The sequence below is a fragment of the Phyllostomus discolor genome, chromosome 1, assembly GCF_004126475.2.
Source record: "Phyllostomus discolor isolate MPI-MPIP mPhyDis1 chromosome 1, mPhyDis1.pri.v3, whole genome shotgun sequence".
NCBI classification, from domain to species: Eukaryota; Metazoa; Chordata; class Mammalia; order Chiroptera; family Phyllostomidae; genus Phyllostomus; species Phyllostomus discolor.
The window spans coordinates 4105198-4131141 of NC_040903.2; the positions used below are offsets into that span (position 1 = coordinate 4105198).

At 65.8% G+C, this 25944-nt stretch overlaps 1 protein-coding gene across 1 annotated transcript in view; it reads right to left on the reverse strand.

Annotated features, from left to right (window-relative positions):
- Window positions 1-25393, reverse strand: part of WDR1 (WD repeat domain 1) — a 31633-nt gene extending 6240 nt beyond the window's left edge. The window contains exons 1-11 of the mRNA XM_028507092.2: window positions 25177-25393; window positions 24635-24756; window positions 17263-17353; window positions 13248-13395; window positions 11947-12127; window positions 5185-5262; window positions 4796-4876; window positions 4298-4531; window positions 3923-4010; window positions 2219-2375; window positions 1056-1143 (exon numbers count right to left, since the gene is read on the reverse strand). Of these exons, the coding sequence (XP_028362893.1) occupies window positions 1056-1143; window positions 2219-2375; window positions 3923-4010; window positions 4298-4531; window positions 4796-4876; window positions 5185-5262; window positions 11947-12127; window positions 13248-13395; window positions 17263-17353; window positions 24635-24756; window positions 25177-25192 (1284 nt within the window). The 5' untranslated portion in view covers window positions 25193-25393. The remainder of the gene's footprint in view (window positions 1-1055; window positions 1144-2218; window positions 2376-3922; window positions 4011-4297; window positions 4532-4795; window positions 4877-5184; window positions 5263-11946; window positions 12128-13247; window positions 13396-17262; window positions 17354-24634; window positions 24757-25176) is intronic.
- Window positions 25394-25944: the final 551 nt, after the last annotated feature.

Consider the following 25944-nt stretch of genomic DNA (forward strand, 5'->3'; position numbering starts at 1 on the left):
CTGCCACGTACCCGAAGCCCCACAGCTCGTACCTCCCCCGAAAAGGACAGGTGTTCAGAGAGAGAGGCTGGGGAGTGCCCACCTGCCCCAGAACGTCCCCTCCAGCCCCTGCCCCCACTCCCCTCGGTGCTGCAAGCCCCCGACTCCGGTGAGCCCCCACTGACCACCCAGGCCGCGTGCAAGGCCTGCCTGGCAGAGAGTCTGTGTTATCTGGGACACGGGACCCATCTTCCCTGAAGCAATTAAGTCCACAGGACGGGAGAGGGGCTGTGGGTGCCGCATGGCAGCTTTCTTCAGCGGGTTCGTCTCTCCTGCCTGCGCGGCTCTGTCACACCCGCCCCTGTGACCCACAGGCCGGGACCCCAGGCGGACAGATGGCGCCTGCGACAGCAGGATGCTGCACGACGTGGGTCAGGCCGGGGTCTGTCAAGGGCACGTCAGTCCAGAAATTCCGGACGGGAAGCCACCCAGGGACCCGGGCCACACGGAGTGAGAACCACCCTCGTGGGGCTGAGCAGCAGACCCAGTCCGGGCTGGCGCCCGCCAGCACTCGGCCCTGGGGACGTCCCTGGATCACTAAGCTTTAGCCTCCTTCTCCGGGAAAGCAGCTCACCAAGATGCAAGCAGCTCCCCGCACGCTGTCAGACAGAGGAAACGGAAGCTCACGGGGCGAGGCGGAGAAGGCCTGCAGTGACACGGCTGCGCCACCAGAGGGCTGGGGCAGGAGCATGCCCACCCGGCCGGCCCCTCGCAGGCCTCCAAGGACAGGCACCCTGCGTGGCCTGACCTGGGGTGCAGCATCCGCCCAGCTGCCTGGGTTCAAACCCAGCGCCGCCCTGGGCCAGCAGCTGTCCCCTCTGTGCCTCCGTCCCCGTCTAGAAGGGGATGACGGTGCCCGGAGCGGACAGGACTGATGAGGACCGAGAGGGAACGCGTGTGAAGGCCGACCCGGTGAAGGCCGACGGCGCTCAACAAAGGTCTGCCCGGGCTGCGTCCGGGGGACGCACGGGACTCAGAAGAGACCGGACGCCGCGCGGCCGCCGCCCGCCCCATACCTGCCCGATGCACACGACCACCGCGTATCCTCCGGGGCCGACCGCCACGCACTTGGGCTGCACGTCCAGCTTCACGACGCCCTGTCCGCTGTGGGAGAGACACGGGGAGCGTTACGTCCACCGCTGCGGGCTCGGTGGGTGTCACACCCGACTGCAGCCCACAGCCGCTCCGGCTGCTCCGAGGAGATGCCGTCGCAACCCGCACAGAAGGGGCGGCGGGCCCAGGGGGAGTGACTGGGACTGGGAGTCACCGAGGCGGGAGCTGGGCCTGGGAAAGGGGCGGCGAGAGGAGCCCCGGGAGTCCCTGCCGCTGCCGTGTGACTCCGAGAGGAGCCCCCACCGCCCGGCCGCACCCGCCACCAGTGTCTCCTGTCCGCCCGCCAGTCCCGGGCTCTTCCCGGGTGCAGAAGGAACTGAGCTCCGCGGCCCCCACCCCAGGGCAAAGCCAGTCTTCTCAGCAGGTCATTTAAAAATAAACCCAATACTTTCAAAGAGTGAAAATTGTGTTATCTTTACTTTCGGCTGACACCGTGGAGTGCACCCTAGAAAAATCTGCGAACTTCCTGAAAACGACACGCGGAGGACAGTCCCACGTGCGGGGCCCAAAGACCCTGTGACCAGCCCGTGACCAGCTGAGCAGGCTGAGGCTCGGGGTGCCCCGAGGGAAGGCACAGCCGGGGTCACCGTGGGGCAGCAGAGGGGCGGGCCCAAACGCCTGGGCTGCGGGGTGGCTTCTGCACTCACCCCGAGGCTGACCCGACCAGACGCAGGCGCGTCAGGAGAGGAAGGCCCGAGGCACTCGTGTTTGCTACGATCGGGTGCTGTGCCAGTGTGAGGGCCACCAAGACGTCCCCCCAGGGTCCGTCATCTCTGAGGGGACAGTGGCATCTACACGACTGAACAGAGAGCCATCGGGCAAGGGCCAGCGGGTGGTGGGCGGAGTCTGCCCAGGAGTGGGGCTCAGCCCTCTCCTACCTCCCCGCCCTGCCCTGAGAACTGCAGTGACCGTCACAGCAGCCCCCGCAGCTCCAGCGACTGTCAACCAGCGGTGCAGGGCAGACCGAGCGTGACTGCATTCACGCCCATATCCTGGGCGCCCGCCCACCTGCCCTCATGGGCACCTGTCACCCGCCGGGCACGGGTGACTAGCCCCGGGGGCTCACCTGTAGTCCCGCAGCGCCAGGTTGGTGTAGCGCACCGTGTCGTCCATGCTGCAGCTCACCAGCTGCCCGCACTCGTCCACGGCCATCCTGGACACCTGGTTTGTGTGGCCCTTCCCGGTGAAGGAGTCGTTCTCCCCGGTCTCGGAGTCCCAGTAATGTGGGGCCCAGTTAAGGGAAAGCCCAACTCCAGGGCGGAGGGGTGCCCCCCGCCTCGAAGGGCCTAGGGCCAGCCGCCGTCTGGGGCAGCACGTGAGGGACAGGACAGAGCAGCCACGTCTGAATTTCAGAGAGAGGCATCTGGCAAACCAGCAAGCTGACCGACTGCAAGTCCACAGGGACACTTATAGCCTGAGGTGCTCGGTGACGGTGCACAGGCCACAGCCTGACCACGGGGGGCGCTCGGCAGTGAGGACCGGCGCCTCGCAGGGAGGCCCCAGAGAGACACTGCTGTGTGCCTGAGCCGACGCCGCATCCTGCTCTCCCTAGAGGCTGCTGCCGAGCCCCGACCCTCGGCAGGGGGCTGGCTGGGCCCAGGGCCCCCAGGTAAAGCCCGGGCTGACCTCCCTCAGTGGGGCTGGCCTGTGAGCTGTGAGGTGCCCGGCGTGCGGATGCACTGAGAGGAGGAGGTGTCGGGGCGCCAGGAGGGGAGGACGTGGGCCGGAGGCCGTGTGGCTGCACAGGCTCGCACCCTTCTCCGGGAGAGGCAGATCCTAACACCTCCTCCCCCCCAGCAAGGGTACAGCCACGCCCTTACCCTGTATCTCCTTACATTTAATGGAGCCGAGGGCGACTTTAATGCCCTCCTCTCTCAGGACTGCGGGCAGACTCTGTGGATTTCATGCAAACAGAGGTCAGCCCTGGCTGCCGGGGCTCAGTGGGTCGAGTGCGGGCCTGTGAACCAAACGGTTTCCAGCTTGATTCCCGGTCAGGGCACGTGCCTACACTGCAGGCCAGGTCCCCAGTTGGGGGCAAAGAGAGGCAACAGGTGGATGCATCTCTTGCACAAAGTTCTCTCCCCCTCTTTGTCCCTCCCTGTCCCCCGCTTAAAGTTAAATAAGTAAAACCTTTTAAAGGAAAAAGGAAAACAAAACAACGAAGGCCCGAGGAGGCGTGGGAAGCGGAGCTCTCTGACGGCCCCCCTGCAGAGGGCGCGGCGGCCCAGCGACGCCCCCGCTGGGAGCCAGGCTGGAGCCGGCACCTGTGGCTGGAGCCCTGCTCCGTGTTCACCACGGTACTGGGAGGTGGGGTGACGCGCCCCAGGCGCAGACGTGGGGGCAGGGGCAGGGCCTGGGGGTGCACAGAGCCTCCAGGGACCGTCTCCGAGAGACTGCAGAGCCCCGACCAGGAAGAGAGCGAGCTGGGTTCTGGCACGGACCCTGCCGCCAGCAGGCGCCGGCACAGGCACCCCTGCAGCCTCGGCCTGTCTTCCCGTTCGTAAGACCAGAGGCTCTGCTCGGAGGGCCCACGGGCTTTCGAACCAGAGGTCGGTGACCACTGCTTGGGAGAGGCAAGGCCAGCATGAGAGTCACGCACAGGAGAGCACCACCCGAGGCTACAAAGTGGGAGTGACCTGTCGGGTCAAGGCCGCGGCCGCTCAGAGGGGCTGAGGCCAGCTGGCTGCCCCGCGTCTGGCACTGCGGGAGCGAGGCGCACCCGCTCCTCCCCCCGGGCCCCCGGGCGCCAGCCCCGTGAGTCAAAGGATATTAATGTGTCCGTCGTGGCTCCCGGAGTAGATGTAGGACTTGCCGCCGTTTCTGTGCACCGTCAGGCACTGGATGGACTTGCTGTGACCCTGTGGGGGCGGCAGGCGGGGCGGGGTGAGCCGAGGACATGCCGGCCTGCCTCTGCGACCCGCTGGCCACGCTCCGCCCGGACTCCGCCCAGGACAGGAGGATGGGAAGGGCCCTCGGCCTCCCACTTGGCTGAAGCCACATCCCCAAAAGCAACCCGGGCCCTGCCACTCTCCCAAAGCCCCAGGCCCAGCCCTCTGGCGGCCTCCCCGTCTCTCCCTTCCCTGGGCTGGGAGCCCGCCTTCCTCCCCGCTGCCCCACACAGGAGGGCCACCTGGCGCCGCCCCACCTTGATGACCCGCAAGGGCTTGCTGGGGTTGTTCTTGTCCAGGTAGTTGATGTACCCGGACAGGGAGATGCTGAGGAGGTGGTCCTTCTGCCACAAGCAGCCCAGCTGCTGGTCCAGAACGTTGGAGCCCATGGTAAACGTGGTGACGACCGAGTTCGCGTTGACGTCCCAGATCTTCGAGGTCTTGTCTCCGGAAGCAGAGAGCAAGTGGGTGCTATCCGGGCTCCAGCTGATCTGCTCCGACAAGACGGCGCACTGAGTGTTGGAGAACCGAGGGGGGAGGGGCCCCAGCAAGCCCCTGGCACCCGCCCCCTCCTGAGCGGGAAGCAGCGAGGCTGGCGGGGGCGGGGCACGCCAGGGCGGGGACAGGACAAGCGTCCAGGCCATGGTACTCCGTGCCACCACCCCAACCCCGAAGCTCCCAACGGCCCATCTGCTGGGACGACCGTGAACCCAGGCGCGGCCCGACCGCGAGCCCGGGAGACGCCACACACTCACAGCGTAAATGCCTCCGTCGTGCGCCTTGCCGCCGCCCAGGGCGCACACCTGCTCCCCCGTCTTCCCGTCGTAGATGTAGATCTGCCAACAGGGGAGAGGCGAGTGGGTCCCCTGCGCGAGTCTCCAGGCAGTGAGTGTGCTAAACGCGCTCTTTCTCTCCGATCACTGCTGTCGGAGCTCCCGGCCGAGGCTCACACACAGAATCAACCCAGAGAGGCTCCCCGACTCGGAGTTCTCCGTTTACAGGGGGACAGAGAGCCGTGTCCTGGGGCTTCGGGGAGCCTGGTGACCGAGCCTCGCTCCAGGTGGGCGGTGGGAAGGAGGGGGATCCCCAAGACCGGCTCTAGTGAGTCGGACGAGCACCCCCCCGCGCGGCCCCCGGCCCTCACCTGGCCGTCTGCGCTGGCCGTGGCAAATCTGTTCCCATCGGGAGAGAAGCGCACACAGTTGACGAAGCGGCTGTGGTCCTGCGGGAGAGGGGACAGTTAGCCACACGGCGACAGGAGGGTCGGGAAAGTTCTCCGCGCAATGAGCGGCCTCTGTCCAGCAGCTGCCGCCCCCCGTGTGAGTCTGTGGCCCACGGGACGACGCAGGCTTCGGTGAGTCCCAGTGAGCGCCCGCCGGGGCCCAGGCCCGTCTCTCTGCCTGGACGGCCCTCCGTCCGCTGGCCGAGCCTCCCCCCACCCAGCGCACTCCCTGCTTCCCCCCCACCCCCCAGAGCCAGCTCAAGCTCCGCCTCTAACACTTCCCGCCGGCCACACAGGCGAGGCCTCTTCCCCAGTCCCCAGGCCTGGCCCAAGCCCGGCCCATGGCAGGTACTCGGCTGGCAATCGACTGGTATGTGAAGATATTAAACAGTGCTTGTGACCTTCGTGAGGAATAGGGATCTACGTGAGGAGGAGAAATGACCTCCAGGGGTGGCTCCTTATGTGCAGGAAGTGCAAACTCACTCTTCACTGCGTCAAGAGGCGTTTGTGTAACGACGACCCTCTAACAACCCAACTGCAAAGCCCGGGCCCTTCTCCCAGGGGCCGCGGCTCCGCCCCTCCACCCCAGCCGCAGCTGTGCCCCCGCCCCCACCCCGGGGTGCTGACTGCCTCCCCAGGGCGGACACCGGCCCTCAGGACAAACCAGCAGATGCAGCGCTCACCACCTGCCCCTTCTCCCCCAGGTACAGCGCCGACCTAACGCTACCATCTATCTGGAAACGAGGCCTTTGCGGGAGAGACGGAGTTAAGACGACGTCTCCGGGGTGCGCTCCACTGCACTGACTGGAGTCCTCCTTGGAAGAGGGAGGTCCAGACGGACACGCACAGAGGGAAGGAGACGGATGGGGCCCGGGGCCGCACTCCCACGAGCCGGCGGGGGCCTGGCCCGCAGACCCGGGAGCTCCGAGGAAGGGAGCAGAGGAAGCCCGGCCTCGCCCACACCGGACCCCGGACTCTCGGTTCCCGGGAGCGGGGGAGCCGTGCTGCCGTTGCCGCTGCCCAGGCGGCGGCACCTCGTTGTGGGGCCCCGGGAAGGGAGCGCCCGGGTGACCGGTGCTAACGCTCACGGGACGGCCTTCGGGTCACCCGTGCTGGCCACGCTGAGGAAGGAGCCCAGTCCAGGAGAGAGATTGGGGCGAGGTTCCCGGCAGGGCGCCACCGAGCCAGGTATCGAAGGAACCATGTCCCCGAGAAGTCCGCTGGGAGGGTCGGCAGAACACAGGGCCCCCTGCGTAGGCGGCGCTCACCCCAGACGCACCCGGTCCAGGCCGTGGCCCCATGCCCCCTGGCCAGAAGAGGTGGCGTCCAGAACCTGGGGACAGGCACGCCCAGGCTTCCCACCTCTGATGAGACGGGCAGGAACAGAGCACCTCCCCCACAGCCTGGCTCACTGAGGTCAGGATGCCCACCTGGAAGGCAGCACCGACACCTGGGCCTGCGCCCACCCCTCCTGGTGCCGCACGGTGCCCAGCGCTGCCACTGCGGTGCCCCCGCCTCGCCACAGAAAAGCCTTCGCTGAACACTGCCCCCATCTCCTCAGCCCCAGCATCGGCTGCCCCCGTGTCACCGGGATGTGGCCCATGGCATGTGCTGACGTGCTTGTCGTCCCATCTCCCTGCCACCACGCCCCTCCAGGCCCTGGAATGACGCAGCCTCCTGGGGGGGGGGGACCCTGCTGGACGGGGTTTAGTGGGGGCTGGACAAGTGCCCCCGTCCGAGCACCAGGCGCTGAGCGGCTTTAGAAGCTCCTGTCAGCTTTTCCTGCAACTGGAGCCAAGCGTCCAGATGAGAAGACTGGCGTCTGCTCCTGAAATAGCCCGTTCAAAGGGAGGGTGCCCTGAACAGCCCATTAACCGCAAGAGGGAGAGCTAAAAATAGCTCTTCCCACGGTGGGGGCAGGGGCAGAGGAGGCACGTCTGGGGCGGCAGCACTGCAGGAGACAGCACTGCAGGAGACCGGGGCTCGGGCTCCCGCAGCCGCCCGACCTGGCCGCCACCCACTAGGCTGGGGCCCGTGGGCCGTGCCCTCCCCATTGTCCTCGTGGCTCAGAGCAATCCTGTGGGTCTGGGTCTGGGTGGCAGGTCCCCTCCTGCTGCCCTTCAGTCCCAGCTGGCACTTGCTGAAGCTCCCAGGGACCCCCCCCCCCCCCGCCCCGGCCGTCACCTGCCCCACCATCACTGGCTCCCCTCCACCACCCCCTCCCTGTCGCCGCTGAGAGAGCAGAGGCTTAGTGAAGCACTTAGGTAATAATTAATGCATCTGAGTCCACGTCACTGATGGAGACGGAGAGCCACCGGGCCCCAGGGCCGGACTCCAGGCCGCTCGGGTGTCCCTCTGGGCGCCCTCCCCGGTCCCAGCAGCCCGTGCTGTCCCCCACTTCCAACCCTCGCACTGACACGCCCGGGGCCCACCTGCCCGTCCCCTGGTCGTGAGCCCCCAGAGAGAAACAGGCGCACATGCCTGTGCCCTCCGTCACCCCCTCCCAGAGCAGGGCGCGTGCCCCACGGCCGGAGCTCTGGAACGGGTTCTGCCCCGGCCTGGGAACTCTGCTGGGCCATCCTCCGGCACCCCCACCCCCGCCGCCTGCCTCCTCGCCCGACGGCTCCCTGTCTGGCGCCTCAAGGGGCAGTACCACACCGGTCACCTGCCTCAGCTGGACTGACAAACACCAAGGCCACTGCTCTCTGCCTGCCCTCCTGTCACCAAAGGGACAGAAGACTTGTTCTGATCCCCCTCGGGCCACCCACTGTCCACAATCACTCGCCTGCCATCAGCTGCGCTGTGCTCAGAAGGCCATGGGGTGGGGGGAGGTGGAGGGGGGGAGGCGACCTGCTCTGCTGACCCCTGGTGTGACCAGCACTAACGCACCCCCGGCCGTGGGGCAGCGGGCACGGCCGGCGCCGGGGGCTGAGGGCCGAGGCTGGCACATGGCTCAAGCGCGATGAGCGTGAAGCCCAGTCATGAGCAAGGAAACAGGAAACAGAAAACGGGAAGGAAAACCCACCAGCAGAAAACCCTGAGTGTCAGAGCTCAAACCCGACTTCATTGTCGAGGAAGCCAAGACTTCCACCACCAGTCCTGGCTGAGGTTTCCAGCTTAACTCACCCGCGCCCGGTTAACAGGAAGTGACCCCCGTCTGGAGCGGCTGTGACATGCAAGAACACCTGCACGTGGCAGGTGAAGGCCTGTCCCAGAGCAGCTGGCTGCCGCATCCCGGCCCCGAGGAGACCAGGTGTCCCCTCCACTGCAGGTGCGCCCCCCGGCTCAGACACCGAGGCAGCCGTGGCAGGAGCCCCCGCCCCAGGTCACACAGCCGTGGCAGCCGGGACAAGCAGGCCCGGGGCAAACGGGGCCCCGACGCCGGCCTCCGCGATCGCTCCATTCAACCGACTGCCCCGCTTAGTGCAACACCCGGGCCTGAGGGGACGCAGCTCCCAGGGGTGCCAGAAGGGGCGCCCCGCCCCCCAGGCAGCCACCTCGCACACCTGACAGAGGAGGGGCAGATGGCCGGAGAGGAGGAGAAAGCGCCCCAGCCCACCCCGGGCCAGACGAGTGCAGACGCTGAGTGCGGCAGGGGCAGCACGGAGGTGGGCGTCGTGCTGCCTGGAGAACTCCGCCCACGCCTGTGTCCTGTGATGCTGGGGAGTCACCTCCCCGGGATGCCACCGCATCTGCAATGAGGGTGGCAGGGGACAAGGCCTCCAGGTGGAAGGCCCCTCCATCCTGTGCTTCTTCGGCCTCTTACGAGCCCATTTCACATTCAGGCAAACGTGGGCTAAGGCTGGGCGGGGGGCCCGAGCGGGAGCCAGCAGCCAGTCTGAGTGGGAAGGGACAGCCCTGCGACCCCTCACTCCGGCCAGCAGATGGCCTGACTAGAGTCCAGTCACTGTGGCTCGTCTGGGAAACTGCTGTCACTCCTCGCCCTGCTGCCCCCCCCCCCCCATTCACACAGTTTTGTTTCAACCTGGACTGACCTCAGAACACAGCTCGCTCCTTTGCAAGGTGGTAACTTGAACTTGACCCCTGTGCTCCTCACATGCCTACCACTTATCCTACGGTCCAGAGGGAAGGGCCCGGGGCTGGAACCTGGGTGGACAGGCAGCCCCCCGCCAGCCCTCCACATCACAGCTCCGCTCGGGGTTGTGAGGGCCCACGGCACATGCGCCCCGAAGAGCCGCAGGCCCACCCCCGAAGTCATCCACACCTTCACTGGGCACTCCAGGAGGAGGGTGCGGGGACTCGAGGGCCTAGCCCTCCTGTCTCTTCTACACCAGGCCGGCCGAGCCTGTCAGACTCCACGCTGCCAGGAGCCCCAGAACTCCACTCGGACACTCGGCCGTTCAGCGGCACCCCTGGCGCCCCGCCCCCAGCTCTGCGGGGACAGCGGAGGCAGGCTGTCATCACCCTGCTTCCCGGGAGGGCCACGGGGCAACCGGCCTAAAGGTTGCAGCGCCATCTGGCTGCAGGGCTGGGCCGACATGCAGTGTGCCCTGCTCTTGCCCCAGTCCCTTCGGACCTCTCCGAGGTCCCTGGGTGGGACCCCCGTGCAGCGGGTCCTGGCCGGCAGGACCCGTGTGTGCTGTGGCTGCTAGAGAACAGACACACTCGGACTGCAGGAGTCCTGTGCAGAAAAAGGGACGGCGTGGCCACTCTCGGAGGGAGAGAGGGCGAGAGGGCCAGAGAGAGCCAGTCCCTGCCCGGCCAGGCCTTCACTGCTTCCCCGGGACATTGCGTGGGCGCAGTCCTCATTCACTCTGCGCCGGCTCACTGCGGGGGACCACCTTCTACAGGTGGCAAAGGGAAGGATGCTGCTGGTTGCTTCAGAGAGAAGGATGGCGCGGACCCAGGGGGAAGGCGGTCGAGCCGGTCACACGCCACCCCTGGGAGGTGTGGCACAGACTGCAGGAAGGTGCAGTGAGCCCCTGCTGCCTCGGTCCAGGGCCAGGGAGTTCTAGCAGAAGCAAGCCTCACCGCCGCAGCAGCCTGGGTGCAATGCAGGCCTGATGCCCACGGGAAACCCTCTCTGTGGGCATGGCCCTGCGTGCCGCTCGCTCCCCACTGGTTTTCCACGTGGAGACTGAGCTACAGCTCCACGCCCCGCAGAGAGGTTCCCTACGCCCCGGCGCAATGGGCTCCACAGGAGGACTCGGGATAAGCTGCCAGCCCGCCCCGGAGACGGGTGCCAGCTGGGCGAACCTTTCCACCCGTGACCCCAGGCCGGGGCCTCAGGGTGAGGGCTGTGTTCTCAGGCTAGAAAGGAGAACAGAAGGAGAGAGAACATTCCGGCCAAGCGAGCACATGGAGAAGGCTGGCGGGGCAGTGAGGGCAAAGGCCCGCGCAGGCTCTGGGCTCCACTGTCAGGTCCCCTCACCCGCCCCTGAGCCAGTGCGCTGGGTTTAACCCGCCTGTGCAGAGAGGAACCGCCCCCCCAGGCAGGGGCCGGAGCCCCACCCCCCACAGTCCAGAAACCAGACAAAATGGGTGGGGGCTCGGGGCACAGGCACAGCTCCACTGGGGCAGCCACGGCCGCCAAGAGGTCGCCCTGCCTGTCACACTGCACGTCCCCACTCAGGAAACACCGACCACGAGCCAGCCTTCACCAAAGACCCCTCCAGGCCCCCCAAATTAGGCAGTGGGCCCAGGAGAGGGCAGCGGAGGAGTGCAGGGGGCTGGGGAGGACACACTCCCCACACGGCACTCGGGCACCGGCCAGGCCCTGCTCAGCGGCCCCCGATGGAACGAAGACCACCTCACTACCGCCAGGGAGCCTCCGGGGGTCCTCAGGGCCGAACTGAGATGGGGCTGGAGGTCCCGCCCACTGCCCACCCGCTGGGGAGCACTGAGGCAGCATCACCACCCCTCCCAGCTACACCTAGCCCGGGGTCAGGGTTCACTGCGTCATCGACATCCAAGTCAACAGGCGTCCTCAAGGAGCACCCTGAAGGACACGACCTCACTTAACCCTCGATGAGGCAGAACCTGCGGGAGGCCGAGCACAGCCTGAGCTCCTGGCTAACCTGCTGAGGCCGGCGCCCCCACACCCACCTTGCAGATGGGAAGGGGGAGGCCTGGGGAGGGTCAGGCCCTCATGCCAGTCAGGGGCACTCGGGGAGCAGGGACCGAGACCCCAAGACATTTACCCTCCACGCCTGTGACCCTTCGCTGGGGCACTTGGAGCACCCATCAATCTTCGCGTGTCTCTCTACAGGGTGCCCCTGCACCCATCTTCTTTCCCCGGGAAGGCACCCGAGACAAGTCCCAATGTCACTGGGAGCTCACCTCCTCTGCCACCTCGGTGGCTCAGAAGGCAGCACAACGGGAGAGCAGGCTGATGCCAGCCCTGGGCTGCCGCTCTTGGGCCACACAGCTCGCAGGCACGCCCCGCCCCCCCCCCCCCCAAATGCACACTGTGTCCTGGAGTGAAGCCCTGGGGGGGCCTCCTGCTGGAGCTGGGACCACCCCCACCATCGTGAGTGCAGGAGGACTGGGGACGGGTGTGTGCCCACCAGGGCGAAGCCCCTCACAAGCCCCGCTCCCCTCCCACGAGCCCCCGGCCTGTGCCGCGGCCTCTCTGCCAACAGCGGCGAGCAGGTCTGGGCTCCCCGACCTCACAAACCAACCACCAGGTTCACCCGAAGCCACCCTAGAGAGAAGCCCACTTACGCCGATTGTAAACTTGAACTTGAATGGTGGCCCCTCAAAGAACGCCGCACAGTTATCGTCACTGCCTGTCGCCAGCCGGTAGGGCCTGCTCTGCTTGATGTCCACGCTGTTGATGACTTTGTTGTGTCCCGTGATCTCGCCCACGGAGGAGCCGCTGTCCCACAGGAAGACGGCTCCGAACCTTCACCAACGAGAGGGTCACAGGGAATCCAAGTCAGCCCTGGGAAGCTGATGACACACGGGCCGCCGGGCGGCCCAGCTCGTGGCTGTGCAGGACGCACGCCCGTCTGCAGAGTGCACCCTGAAGGCGCCGAGGTCTGGCCCTACGCGGTGTTTGTCGGGAGCACCGAGGACACGTGCCTTTCGGGAGAGACCAGAGGTCCTTCCAGACACGTCTGTACGGCCCAGGGCCCGCGGGCCTCCCGCACGGAAGGTGCCTTAGAGAGCACTGGCCAGGGGACCGGCTCCGTGGTGCCGCCGGTCTCCTCGCTGGGCAGGACCAGGGACACAGCGCTCACGACGACCCCTCGGGGGAGGAGGGGCCGCCTTGCGCTCGGCGGGCGTTCAGTGAGGGTGCGCCGTTTTGGTTACCGCGTGCGATCAAACCAAAAAGGAACCGTCAGGACCAACGAGGAGGACTTGAGCGCTACGGAAGACTTGGTACCTACCACAGTATGCACCAAGAAGAGCCCCCCGTGACGGGGGATAAAGACTGTGCCTGCCCAGGTCGAATCCGTGACGGCAGCCGTGGTGCCCCAGAGGGAGCCCTGACCGACCGGCCCCACTGGGCATTAGGCCCATGACTGCAGCAGCCACCGAGGGCCACCGACCCAGTGTCCCCTTGCCCCGTCTCCTGTGGTAGGGGGACCCGGGGTGACGTGCCCAGTTAGGGAGAACTTCCAGTCTCCCGTGCAGCCAGGCTCGGCCCTGTGCGGCTGCTAAGACCCGTGTCTCCCCCTTCCCCCCTTTCCCGCTGCCTGCAGCCTGCAGTGTGGGCACGAGACGAGTCCCAGGACTTCAAGGACAGAGAGGAGGTGCCTGGGCCCCGAGACCAACTTGGGGGGCTCGCCCGTCCCGACCCGTCACTGAAGCCCACCCGGAGGGAGCCCGCGGCTCGTGCTGGTCACACCTCTGTGAGGAGGGCCCAAGGGCCTGGCGCCTCTGGGAACGGACCTGGCACATCCCAATCCCCACTGGCACACCGAGGTCACTGCACTGCCCCCCCCCACCCCGCCCCGGGACACCGAGGGAGAAGCAAAGCAGGGGGCACGGGCAGGGAGGGGCCGAGGCCAGAGACTCACTTCTCCCTTCCTTCCCCGACCACTGCGATCCTCTTACTGTCTTCCGTCCAAGCAATGTCCTTGATCTTCCCAGCGAAGGGCTGGTACTCGTACTTCAAGAGGTGCTCCTTCTGCGTGGTATCCCAGATCCGCAGCTTCCCGGACACGTCTGCAGACACAGCGGGGTGGCGAGAGCTACGTCACCACGGGTCCAGGGCCGTGTGGGCACAGGCTGTCTGGGTGGAGGGACGTGTCTGCAGGGTGACAGCCCCTGGCCACTCACTGACCCCAGCCGCTGCCTCCACGAGGACACTGCTAGGTCTGTGTCCCTGGCCGGTGACCACCACATCACGAGGTCACACAGGCAGCGGCAAGCCCAGGGACACAGGTGGCAAACCCAAGGCCTTGGGATGCAGCCTCACTTTATTTCTTCCTCTGTAGGGGATCGACATGGGCCACTTCCAAGACACCAGGGGACTAAAGTTCTTCGTTTGCATAATGTGAGTGCACCAGGGACACCTGCCTCCCCCATGCAGTCAGTGCGTTACCGACAGAAGCAGGCCAGGACGTTCACGGGGCCCACGGGGTGTGCAGACACCTGCTCCCTCACAGCTCCCGCCCGGGGCCTCGGGCAGACTGTGGCAGTGCAGCGCAGCCCAGCCCAGCCCAGGCCACAGCTCCCAGCTGTGGCCCCAGGCGAGCCTCCGGTGAGACGTAGCACAGGGCAGGTGCCGGGAGGGGTCGTGCTGCCGTCAGAACCAGGGGCAGGCCTCGCAGCCCCTACCGTGGGTCCGTGGTAACAGGCCCTTCCCTCCCTGCCACCAGCCTGTCGCCAAGTTCCAAGCACACCCCACCGCACACAAGTACGGACCCCCAAATTAGCAGAAAAACAGAGAACTTGACACCAACACTCAAGGCTTAAACCCTCGGCCCCGAGGGGCCCAGGGGACGCCCTCCCAGCAGGTGGGCTGGTGCCGCTCCCAGGACCCTGGGCCGCTTGAGCACCCAACGCAGACTCTACAGTGGTCCCTCGAGGGCAGCTTCTGTCCTGTTCGGGGGACAAGAGAGGAGGGGCCAGCGCCTGGCTGCAGCGGGTCCGAACGGGCCTCCCGCGCCGACAGCAGGGGGAGTAACTGCCGCCTGGAGGGCCATCCTCAAGCTGAGACGTATCCCCGGGTGGAGAGTCTCAGCGAGCCCTCGGCACACCGCGGGCTCTGCGGGGCCCCCTCCCCGGGAGCAGGCGCTGCACCCACGGGCCAGCCATGGGGCAGACCGGAGACGCCTCCCACTGGAATGTCACCAGCTGAGGGAGCTCCCAGGGGCCCCGGTCCTCTCTGGGTAACGTCTGGTAAGACCGCCTGGCATATCTACCACCCACGGGGAGTTACGACTGAACAAACTGGCCAGCAGGGAAACTCGAGGCAACGGCAGGGGGCCAGGCCTACAGGGCCGTCCAGGGCTGCGCTGCCCACAGGACGAGGCCCGGGGCGCCCCACAGCACAGGGGTGTGCCCAGCTCTCCCATCCCCCTGGGCTTGGCACACGCTGCCTGTGCTCCGTCAGCTCGGGCTCGCTGCCCACCCCCGCCCCCGCCCCCCAGTGGCCCGCTCCATCAGGCCCTGCTTGCTCATCAGGTTCCTTTCAGAAGCAGCTGCGGCCAGACCGCCACCACGGAGCTGCAGACCCGGCACTCGGGCCCCGCCTGGCGCGGGCACCCCGGGCAGTCACCCCGCAGTGACGGAGCGCCACGGGCACGTGCCGGGGGCACCGTGGACAGGCAGCTGTCTGGGGTCTCAAGGGCAACAGACGGCGAGTACACAGCCACTTACGTGCTGGCCACCCCACAGAGCCAGGGGAGAGTGACTGCGGGGACAGTGGCCTCGGCTCCCCACAGCCCACAGCCTGGGCAAGGCCCACGTCCTCCTCCTCCTCCGGGCTCAGGCCCCGGGGATCCTGCTTTCTGAGGGTCCCCTGAAAATCGCTGCTGGGGGTGCAGACCGTCAGCATCAACATCACGCTAGGGAGAGGGGAGGACCTGCCCGGAGGTGGCCCCACGCCGGGAAGCGTCACTCGGCAGCACCGTGGGCCCCTCCCGACAGCAGACACACCACGGGCTGCCTCGCTTGGGGCTGGGGCCAGGCCCCAGCACAGGCTTCCTCACACGACAGGTGCTCCCGAGGGCTCAAACGTTCCGCAGAAGTGGACCGGCCGGACCGACAGAGGCCGCAAGGTCCGGCAGAGGGCCGGCGCCCTGCCTGGGAGCGAGCAGCAGGCTTCTCGAGGCCCTGGGACCCCCCCCAGGCAGGCACCGCAGGCACCGCAGGCACCGGGCAACGCATGGAGGCAGGGAGCACAGGGCTCGCTCAGCCTCCTCCTCCTCCTCTCGCCTCTGCAGCACACGTCACCCACTTCGACCTGGGCGGAGGGCCAGTGCACTCAATCGCGGACGTGAGCTCCGCCCAAGGACACTCGGGCCGGTGTGCAGCCCGAGTCTCCCCGGGCCCCCCATGCAGCCAGGGCGCGCGCTCGGAAGAGAATGTCCAGCTGACCCTTGACGTGTGTGGACTGTCCTCTGTGACCCTCTCTGCACCGGCCCTCCTCGAGGACTCCGCAGCAGCATCTGAAGGCTAGCGATGTCTGTCTGGCTGAATGCCCTGCCCAGGACACGGGCCAGTGATGCAACAGCTGGGCCCCCCATAGGCAGTGGGGCCTCCCCCGACCCTGCTCTCTCGAGAAGACACTCTCTTACAAGGCCCCAGGGCCAATCCTGGGGTTTTAATGAAGAGGCACTTTGCTGGCAAGCTAGGCCAGAACAAAAAAAAAAAAATCCAGAGGGCTAAAATAAATCACGGCAGATAAACTAGAGCAGGTTTTACAGGAGTCGGAGTAGGTCACACACAAAACCCAGTAAGTGCCCACCATGTGCCAGACGCCTGGCCAAGCCCTTCCTACACGACCCGACTGGCCGGCACTGCGCTCAGCCAGCAGGCCCGCTGCCCGGTGCGTCCGGTTGGGGTGACGGGCGCTGTGGTCACCTGCCGTCAGGTGCCCACCACACAAGAGCCGGCTTAGATTATCTTACAGGCATCGCCACACGGGACCCTGCCCAAACCGACCTGGCAGGTACCAGCAGCCGGTGTGCAGCAGAGAAAACGGGGGCCCAGGACGACAGGCGGCTGATCCAAGGGAGGCTGCGCGGCCAGGAGGGTGCACCCTGCAGGGCTGGGCCCCGGCGCCGCCAGCCACGCCCGGAGCGAGGGCGGTGCAGACAAGGCCACTGCTGCCGCGTGGGAATCCCGGCCCCCCCTCCTGGCTGGTTAGTTCCGCCAGCACTTGGGTTCTGTGTGCCGCTCTCCGGGGCCACGGGGACGCCCACGTCAGCCCCTCGCCGGGCTGTCTCCCTGGGGTCCGAGACGGGCTGGGCGCAGGCGAGGCGGACAGCGGACACCCGCCGAGCGTGTAGACGAGCAGGACGTGGGGTCGGGGTCCGTCGCTGCCACCTGTGCCCCCTTCTCACCTGTGAACAGCGAGATCTACCCGGAAGGACGAGGCGAACGAAGGCGGCACCACGGGGCAGAGCTCTGGGCCCAGAGGCCCACTGCGCCACAGCCTGGCGGGCGGGGGCAGGGGCCCAGACCGAGGCTGGCACTGCGCGGGGTGCCGGGCAGGGAGCAGCAGATAAGGCGGCAGGAGACAAAGCTGCCATTCAGAGGCGCCCGCGCGCGCACACTCACGAGCTCCAGTAACCCTGACACGGCCGCCTGCAAGGCCTCCGGCCAGCCGCACAAGAGCCTTTCTGCTGACCTCCGAGGGCGGACCAGCTGGCAAGCTGCGAGCTAAGAGGTAATGGGACAGGGCTTTCTGGTGGCTTACGCTGTTCCTGTCAGCCCCAAGGAACCGATCACATTGGCTGCACGCCCGCCACGTCCCCTCAGCCGTCCCCCACCCTCCCGAGACAGGGGCCCAGCCCGGCTCTAGGTAGGGCCGCCTCAGCCGCCCCACATGCATTTACGAGCCTCGTGCACACAGGTACCTACCTCCGGAGGCGATGTAGAACCCGCTGGGCGCGTACTTGGCCACCACCACTTGATGGGCGTGCTCCGTGTACATGTCAGCGACGGCTGGGTTCTGCAAGGGGGGCTCGAGTGAACGCAGGCACGCGGGAACCACCTCCCCCCTCCCGACGGCTGGATTTGAGGGGGCAGTGACGCAAAACCGAAGTCCAAAGCTTCACAAGGAAAAGCCCAGAAGCATACCCACCTGCCTACCTCTGGGGGGTAGAATGCTAGGGAATCGTAACTCTCTTATCTGTGGTTAGAGAAGTCAAGGTAATTTTCCCTCCCAGGTGTTTGTGAAATATACACGCGAAACAGAAGTTTCGTTCTCTAAAAGTCGGAAGCAAACGTTCTCCGATGTGTGCAAGCAGCAGTCGATTCTGCAGTCAGAGCTGCCCCTCACCCCCCCCCCCCCAGAAGCAGCCCTGTCCCTGGTGGCCATGCAGGGTAGGACCCAAACCAGAGTCTCTGCTTTGAGGCAGGAGAACAGAGCAGGGCACGGGGCTGGGGGCCTCTTCCTGGCAGCACCCTTGGGTGGGAAGGGGGGACTCCCAGCCCCTGGCTGGCGCAGACCAAAGACTGGCCGGACTCTGCAGCAAGAGCGGGGCCGGCCTTCGGGGCCAGAAGCGTCTCTACTGAGAGACAGGAGAGTTTTCACACGTGACTCACTGGACGTGAGTGCCGGCGCCCACCCCCTCCCCTCCCCACCACACACACACACACACACACACACACACACACGGAGATGCTCTCGATTTGTTTCCGTGGCCGAGCTGGCTTTCAGGAGGGAATGGCAGGAGGCCATTCAGGAATGGCTTTCAGGAGGGACTTCGGCCCCCGAGTCCCCGAAACCCGCTGTCAACTTTCTCTCTGGAAGAGGCAGCTTCCCACAGACTAGGCTGCTGCAGGTACAATGAGCCTGACCCCCGACAGACCCCCAACCTGCTCCGGCCACCTGGCAGCCCCCCGCCATCTCCTTTCAAGATCAGAGGCCTGGACTCTGCTCAGCCTCCGGCCACCGGAGCCCCACAGCCCTCCTCCCCGCCAGACAGAGACCAGAGCAGCAAACCCTAAATCCCAGCCCTGTCACCCACCGGCCACCTCCCGCCGATCCTGCCAGCCCCACGTCCCTGGCTGCTATCGCCACCAGTGCATCTCACCCCCTCCCCCTGGGAGCCATCTTCTCCACCAAGCCCCCCAAGATGGCCCGTCCCCTCCTCTGTGAGGCAGCCACGACACCCGCCACCATCCCCCACCTCCGACTCTCCTGGGACCCGCTCCCCGTGCACACCCCTCCAGCCACCACGGCAGTCAGTGACCAGCGGGTGCCCGAGAAACGCCTTTTGAAGGGAAACAGTTCCCCATCCTGCTCTTTCACCCCCGAGACTTCACGCTCACTGTGACGGGCTCATAAATTAATTCGTCTTGGAATAAACATTTGCTAATGAAGTTAGAAAGATGTCAGATATCCAAAAAAGATAGTCCGAGTGGCAGATAAGGGATGAAAAGGCGCTCAGCATCGCTGGTCCTCCGGGGAATGCAAATCAAACCCCAGTGAGATCCTGCTGTGTGCTCACCGGGACGAGTAAAATTAGAGACGGATGCCACAGGGCGGCCTGCGCGAGGGGTGGGGGCGGGGGCACTGGGGTGCTCCCGCGCTGCCGAGGGAACTCGAGCAGCCAGAGGACAGCCGGGCTGGGCTGGGCATTTGGAGTTAAGCACGCACTCACCCTGCAGAAACCCAGCAATCCACCCCCAGGCAGTGCTCCAAGAGAAATAAACACAAGAGCCCGCACACAGTCACAGCCAGTGACTCTTTATGCATCAGGGCCCAAAAATGGAAGCCACCAGAAGGTCGCCCGCCAGGAGAAGGAGAAACCAACTGACCCGGACCGGCAACACGAGGACCAGCCGGGAGCACCCCGCCACCACGGGGAGCCCACACCCAGCGCACACCTCCTCCCACGGGAAATGCCAGGAAAGGCAAACCCGAAGTGACAGGAAGCAGGTGGGTCCCTGCTGGGGGCGGAGGGGGCCGGCTGGCTGCAAGGGGCAGAGGGGGGCTTGGTGGAATGACTGGAATGTTCTCTGTGGACTGTGGGGGCGGTTACAGGACTACAGTTCACAAAAACTCAAGTTGTCCATCCGTACTTAAAATGGAAGGCTTCTTCCTTCTCCATCACCCCTCAATGAAACTCAGACACCTGGAGTCCACGAGACGCCTGCCTGCCCCACCTGCTCCCACCCAGGGCAGTCCTTCCGGGTCCCCTGTCCTGCCCCAGACAAGTCCCCCACAAAGCAGCTGCACCCACAGTGTGCCCAGGCCATCACCGGGAGGGCAACCACCCACCCACGCTGGCGCTCACGGCCCGGGGGGCCTTCGGGGAGGGGTGGGTGACGGAAGAGCAGCGGGCAGTGGCCCCGAGAGGAGGCTGTCCTAGGAATCCCTTCCCCCCAAAGGGGCAGGCGCCTGCGGGCGCAGGGCAGGGCGTGGGAAACTCCCGAGGCTGCCCCTGGCAGGCTCAGCCCCGTAATTCTGGGCTGGACAAGATGTTCCTCTTCCAAATACAACCGGCCCGTGGGGGCAGCGGTCTGCAGGCTGGACAGGACCGCCTGTGTCACTCCTCCCCACACAGGGAGCCTGGCCACCAGTGGCAGAAGTGACACCCTCCCTGTCCCCAACACGTCCTGCCACAGATCAGGCCCATCCCCCGGCAGTGGGCCCGGAGGCACCAGGACTTGGGCCCAGCAGGACCGGGGCGAGCAGCTCACCTGGGGAGTCAGGGAGGGAGGAAAACCAAACGTGGGTGGGCCAAGGAGCCATGCTGCTGGGCCGGGGCCCCTCCCCCATCCTCGGGAGACCCGCAGACCAGGGGCTCCAGGGGGGCGCCCGAGCCCCGGGACTTCCTTCCTGAGCTGCGGACACACCAGCTCCGGCAGTCAGGGGCCTTGGGCAGAAGGCCTGGCGCCGAGGCCCTGGGGGCGCCGTGCAGATGTGGGCAGGGGCTGCCTTGCCGGCACCCCAGCCCTGCCCCGTCTTCTAACAGTGCCCAAACCCACCTCCTCCCTCCACCCCAACCAGATTCCACTGAGTTCTTCCTGTCCCCCCCTCCCTGAGACCCTGATCTCTATCTGCCAGCAGTCCACCGTGGTCTCCAGGTCTCCCACTCCTGCCTCGGAACCCTTCCCTCAGCAGCTACGAGCTCTGACCCCACGGCCCCCGCTTTTGCCAGGGCTCAGCTCCGGGCCGGAGCTGCTTGGCCTGATGCTCTGTCCTACAAGGTGCCCCGCTGCTGAACCCCGGGGCTGGACTGCAGGTGAGACACACAAGACACCATTAGAGAGGAGTCCCAAACATGACAGGACTCTGGACCATGGGCCGCCCCACCGCACGTCTGCGGGATGGGGGAGGGTGCTCCCATGGCGCTGTTGGAGGGCAGGTTCAGGGCCCAGCCTCAGACCGTCCCTGTCTGTGCCCCAGCCCCGTGCAGAGGGCCCTCCCACGGGCAGCACACCCAACAGACCGCGAGACCTTGCCCAGCCCAGCCCACGGAGACCAGCCCCACGCAGCACAGAAGGGGAACCACCGATGTCCACTGCGCACCAGCAGTGTCGACCTGAGCCGCCCCCGCGCCCCCAAGCTTTTGCACTCCTGCCTGGGTGCGGAGCCAGGGCCAGAGGTCCCCACAGCAGTTTGCCCCTAAGGCTGCGTGACAGTCTCTGTTGGGCGGGGCAGGTGGCGCAGGAAGGGACTTCCCAAGGGTCGGAACTGGGCAAGGACTTGGGCGAGCCATTCCCAGGAAGGGGCAATGTCCACAGCCCAACCGGAAACACGGCCACCTCCCCGCTGGCTGCACGTGGGAGGCTGCAACCTCCTCTTTCTCCTGCAGCAAGGCTTCGGCGTCCCCACGCACCCCACGGGAGTCCGAACAGCGCAGAGAGGACGTTCTCCCAGTCTCGGTGGCAGACCGCTGACTCCTGTCTGGCTTCTCCCCTTCCCTGCAGCCTCTGCCTCAACCTTCCTCCCGGAGAACTCACCCTCACCCCCGAACCCCAGCTCGAAAGTGCCCTTTCTCTGGAAGCCTTCCTTGCTGCTCGGTGGCACCGTGGGTCTTTGGTTCTGTCCCCAAATTGGTTGGGACACTCTTCTTCTAAAGTGCTTAACCCGGTGCATCAGAATTCACCTGGCAGGGTTCTTCCCCGGCCACGCCTGACATCTTGGGCTGGGTAACTCTGTTGCTGGGCAGTCCTGGGCCTTACAGGGTGTTGGGCAACATCCCTGGCCTCTGCCCACTAGTAGCACAGCACAGAGATGCCCTCCGAGATCGCTGAATATCCCCCCAGGGGGTGGGGCAACCGGCCGGAGGAGCCCTGATTTCAGCCTTGGGCACCGCGGCCACAGGCAGGGCTCAGCGAGATGGGGCTGGCCGTGTGCGGGGAACCCCAAGCAGCGAAGACTGGCTGTACCAGCTGACGAGCACTTGCTGAGTGGTACGTACATCCTTGGTGGCTTCTGAACTGGTCACCCTGCGCCGAATCTCAGATACAAGAGAATCCACTCCCTCTACGGCAGGCTTCACTGTTGGCTGGGTAACTCTGTAATGGTTCTGGTGCCCTTTGGACCAGGGCTGGGCTCCATTGTAGGGCTGCCTGACGCCCACTGCCAGCACCCTGCACCCATCCCGGGGAGCCCTCTTGCCAGCCATGCTCCCCACGACTGGCACCACCGACCCTCCAGGGGTCTCCCCTGAGCCTGCAGGCGCCCGGAGCCTCCCGTGTGGAGTGCCCCACAGCTCCCTCTGCGTCAACCCTGGCTCCCGAGCTGGCTTTCCCTGCCAGACAGCAAGCACCGAGGACGGGCTCTAACGGGCTCTGCCTGGAGCAGCGTGAGGTGTGACCTGGGGCCAGACGGCCAGGCCTCCTCAGCCGCAGCAGTGTGGGAGGGCAGAGGAGCAACCTGGTCTAACGCAACCGGTCCAGTGTGGGGCACGGCGTAGACCCAGGCGCTGTGTGTGTTTCTGCCGTCCAGGAGGGGATGGTAGCTTGGATGAGGGTGCAAGCAGAAGTAGTGAAAACTTGTTAGGCTCTGAAGTTACTGTGAATGTGGCATCAGCAGGATTCCACGAAGAGTTAAATACGGTGTGGGAGAGAAGGGCGGAAGCGAGCCAAGCCCTGGGGTTGCAGGGGAGCGCACTGCTGTTCAGGGGAAGGACACACGGGCAACCCCAATGTGTCCTTTGGGCACATTGAGGCTGAGATGCCAACCAGATAGTCCTCGTCCGGTCCCCACCCCCCTTTCCTGCCCCTCTTCCACACGCCGAGCCTGTCCTCCAACCAGTCCTGCACGTTGACGAGGGCTCTGTCACAGGAGCACCTGCCCTCCTGCCTGAGAGTCGCACCAGCTCTGCTGCAGAGCCAGGGGCCCACCAACCACACAAGGGCCCGCGTGCCTGGTTTACACCCAGACCACGGAGGGACACCTCAGCGGCATCCCGTCCTGGCCTGGCCCTGCAGAAACTTGCACACAGCTGGGAAGTGAAAGCAACTGCATCCTCAAAGGAGAATGGTCAACGTGGGGGTGGTGGTCAAAGCACAGGGCTCAGAAAAAAAAGGACCGGCACGGGGTTGCCAAGTCAGGGGCCGGCTCCTGCAATGGGGGTGCTTGTCCGTGGCTGTCAACAGCTTCTCCACAGGAACCAGCTCCAGTTCTTGGCCGCCTTCACCTAACGGAGCCCGACGCCCTGAGAGCCATGGGCCCATTGTGGGGTCGAAGGAGGCACTGCAGTGTAACAACCGGTCACGGTACCGGATGCAGCAGGTACTTCGTGTGAGGTCGGCGTCTGGTAGTGAGTGCAGGCGGCCATGACACGCGCCTGCCTTGCCAGGGGCAAGCCCAAGGGGTCCACAGCCTGCATCCCTGAGATGCTTTCGTCCGTTCTATTTGCCGAACTATACAAGTGAGGATCTACTTAAGGCCACCTCAGCTCTTCTCAAAATTTCAGGCCCTCGCTCTGGAGATCACTGTGGAGGTCATTAAGATCAGAGTCCTTGGCGATGCTTCCCCCAGTTCTGAGCGAGACCAGATCAGCTTTCTAAGAACCCGTGTGAGTAGTAGACTAGCTGTTAGCACCCCCAAAGCACATTCACACCCACCCGCCCCCTCACTGGAGGTGCCCAACAGCCCTGGGCAGGAGCTGCTAAACCGAGCTCCTGTTTTCCAGCAGAGAAGCAGCAGTGGCTGGCTTCGCCAGAGAGAGGGGGGAAAACCAGCAGCACCTTGACCCTGGAGGGGCTCCCCTTTTACAGACAAGGAAACCGAGGCCCACAGACGCCCTTTATTCCGTCAGCCAGCCGTGGGGTTCCCGAAGGCAAGCACACCTGCTCAGTGACAATCCCAGCCCATGGAGCACAGCTACTCATGAGAGATGCGAAGCAGACACCCCTGGGGAGCATCGCCAAGCAAAACCACCCACCTACATCCTGTGCAAAAGGGCCGGGCCTGGCTGAGGAGAAGCCTCTCTGGCCCCAAATGGTCCTGCTGGCATCTTTCGCTTCCACCCCCCACCTTGTCCCTCAGACTGAGTTAGGGAGAAGAAAGGTTTCAGTGTGCCACCCTGGCAGTGAGGAGAATGACAAGCAGACTGGGTCATTTCAATGATCACAGAGCAGTGCAGAAATCTGCGAGGATTTCCCAAGGAATTGGCTCTGGAAGCATTCTTAGCCTGGGGACAGGAGGCCCGCCTTGGCTGGTGATTCATGGGAATTAACCGGTTTCTGATTCTGCACTGGGGCTCAGATTCCTAAGGGGAAGGTGAGGCTGCAGTGCAGAGGCCTGGGTGTGAGTGGGGGCTCAGCCACGCTGGGAGACCCCCGTGTTACCAGAGATTAAGCCCAAGTGCCCATTTACCAAGTGCTGGGTGTGTGCCAGTCGTGCTGAGCCGGAGGGCCACCTCCTCTCGCTCAGCTGGGCAGGGCGGCCAGGGGAAGTGGGGGGAGCCTCAGCTCATCATCTTCACAGAAGGGGAAACTGGGGCTCAGAGAGGCCTAAGTCACCAACCACCCCAAGGTCAAGCAGCAGCTGATGGGCCTGTGTCGTCCCCCAACTCCAGAGCCCTTACGCTTATGGGAATCAATCCGAGCCTCGGTTTCCCCATGAAGAGAGCCGGTTCTGGATAAACTCAAAACAGTCTTCCAGGGCCTCTGAGGTGTGGTCCCGTGGCTGAGGGGGCGTGGTGTCCTCTCCTTCCCAGGCCAACGGTCCGGGAAGGAAAGGGTGGAAGGGGAAGGAGAATTAACCACGAGCTACGCTGCTCAGGACTGAACCGGCGCCGGGTGGGGGGAAGGGGATACTTACATCGATGTTCCGTAGAATAACGCACTTTCCATTGGTGTAGAGAAAATTATTGCCTTTAGGGTCGCCGCCGATGATTTTGGAGACGCCCCTCTCCACTTGCGGGAGGCTGGCGAACACCTTCTCTGCGGAGACACAAACGCAGCGGCGCACGTTAGGGAGCGCCCCGCCTCGGTCCCCTGCTGGCGGAGGACGGAGGGGAGCAGAGCGGGGGCTCAGGACCGGTCTCAGCCGGTCACCTGTTGCCTCCACGGGAGGGGCGGACGGCACTTTGAAGGAGCGCAGGGGATCGTGCGACTTCCTGGTCCACTATCCCCTCCAGGCCCTTCGGGGACGCGGGGGCTCCACAGGGCCCGGCCCGCGGCTCCAACTTTGGGGCCCCCAAGATCGACGTCGCCCCCGAGAGCCACAAGGCGCTCGCGAGCCTGCGCCGCACCCCTCCCCCGCGTCCGCGGACCCCGCCGAGCCGCCCACGCCCCACCGATGGCCGAGGGGGTCCCGCAGCGCGGGCGTCCACCCCAGGGGCACCGGGCCGCGGCACTTACTGATCTCGTACGGCATCCTCGCCCACTTGTTACCGCCCCGCGCCCGCCGCGATCCTCAGGGGCTGCCCGCGCTGCGAATCAGACCTGGCCGAGGCCGAGCCGGGGAAACGGACCGACGGCGGCGCCGGGCGTGCCGGACGCAGAGGGGGCGGTCCGAGGCCGGGGCTCCGAGGTCTGCTCGCGCCCTGCCCTGCGCGCAGCCGCTGCGGACGCGCCGAACCCGGAAGCGCGGCCCCGCGCGCGGCTCGCCCCCAGCTTTGACCATATATAGTCAAGCGCTCGGCTCGGCGCTGCGGCCCCGGCGAGCCTGCGCGGACCTGGCCGCGCCCCTCCCCCTCCGCGGGCCCCGCCCGGAGGCCCCGCCTCCGGAAGTGTCGTCACCCGGCGGCCGTATGAAAAGGTGGCGCGAGCCGCGCTTCCCGTCAGACTGTGTTTGGATGCGGTGGCGGGGTTGGTGCTGGGAAGGAGGGTTGGGTTGTGGGAGGCTGGGCTTTGGGGGCGCTGAGAAGCTTCGGCGTGCGAAGGGGGGAAGAAAGAGCCTGGGGAAGTCCTCCATGTCTATGTTTGCGTAGCGGGCGTTCCCGAGCCGTTGGCTTCCGGCCCAGTCGGCGCCCTGTGTTTGCAGAAGCTTTGGGGCGCCCGCTGGGGTTTTGCAAGCATAGTGCTTTTTCTTAAAAAAAAAGTGGGTGAGCGGGAGTCTCCCTCAAAAACAGCGGCAGGCTCAGGAACTTGAGGGGTGTCCTTTGCTGGGCCCGAGCGTTCTCGTAA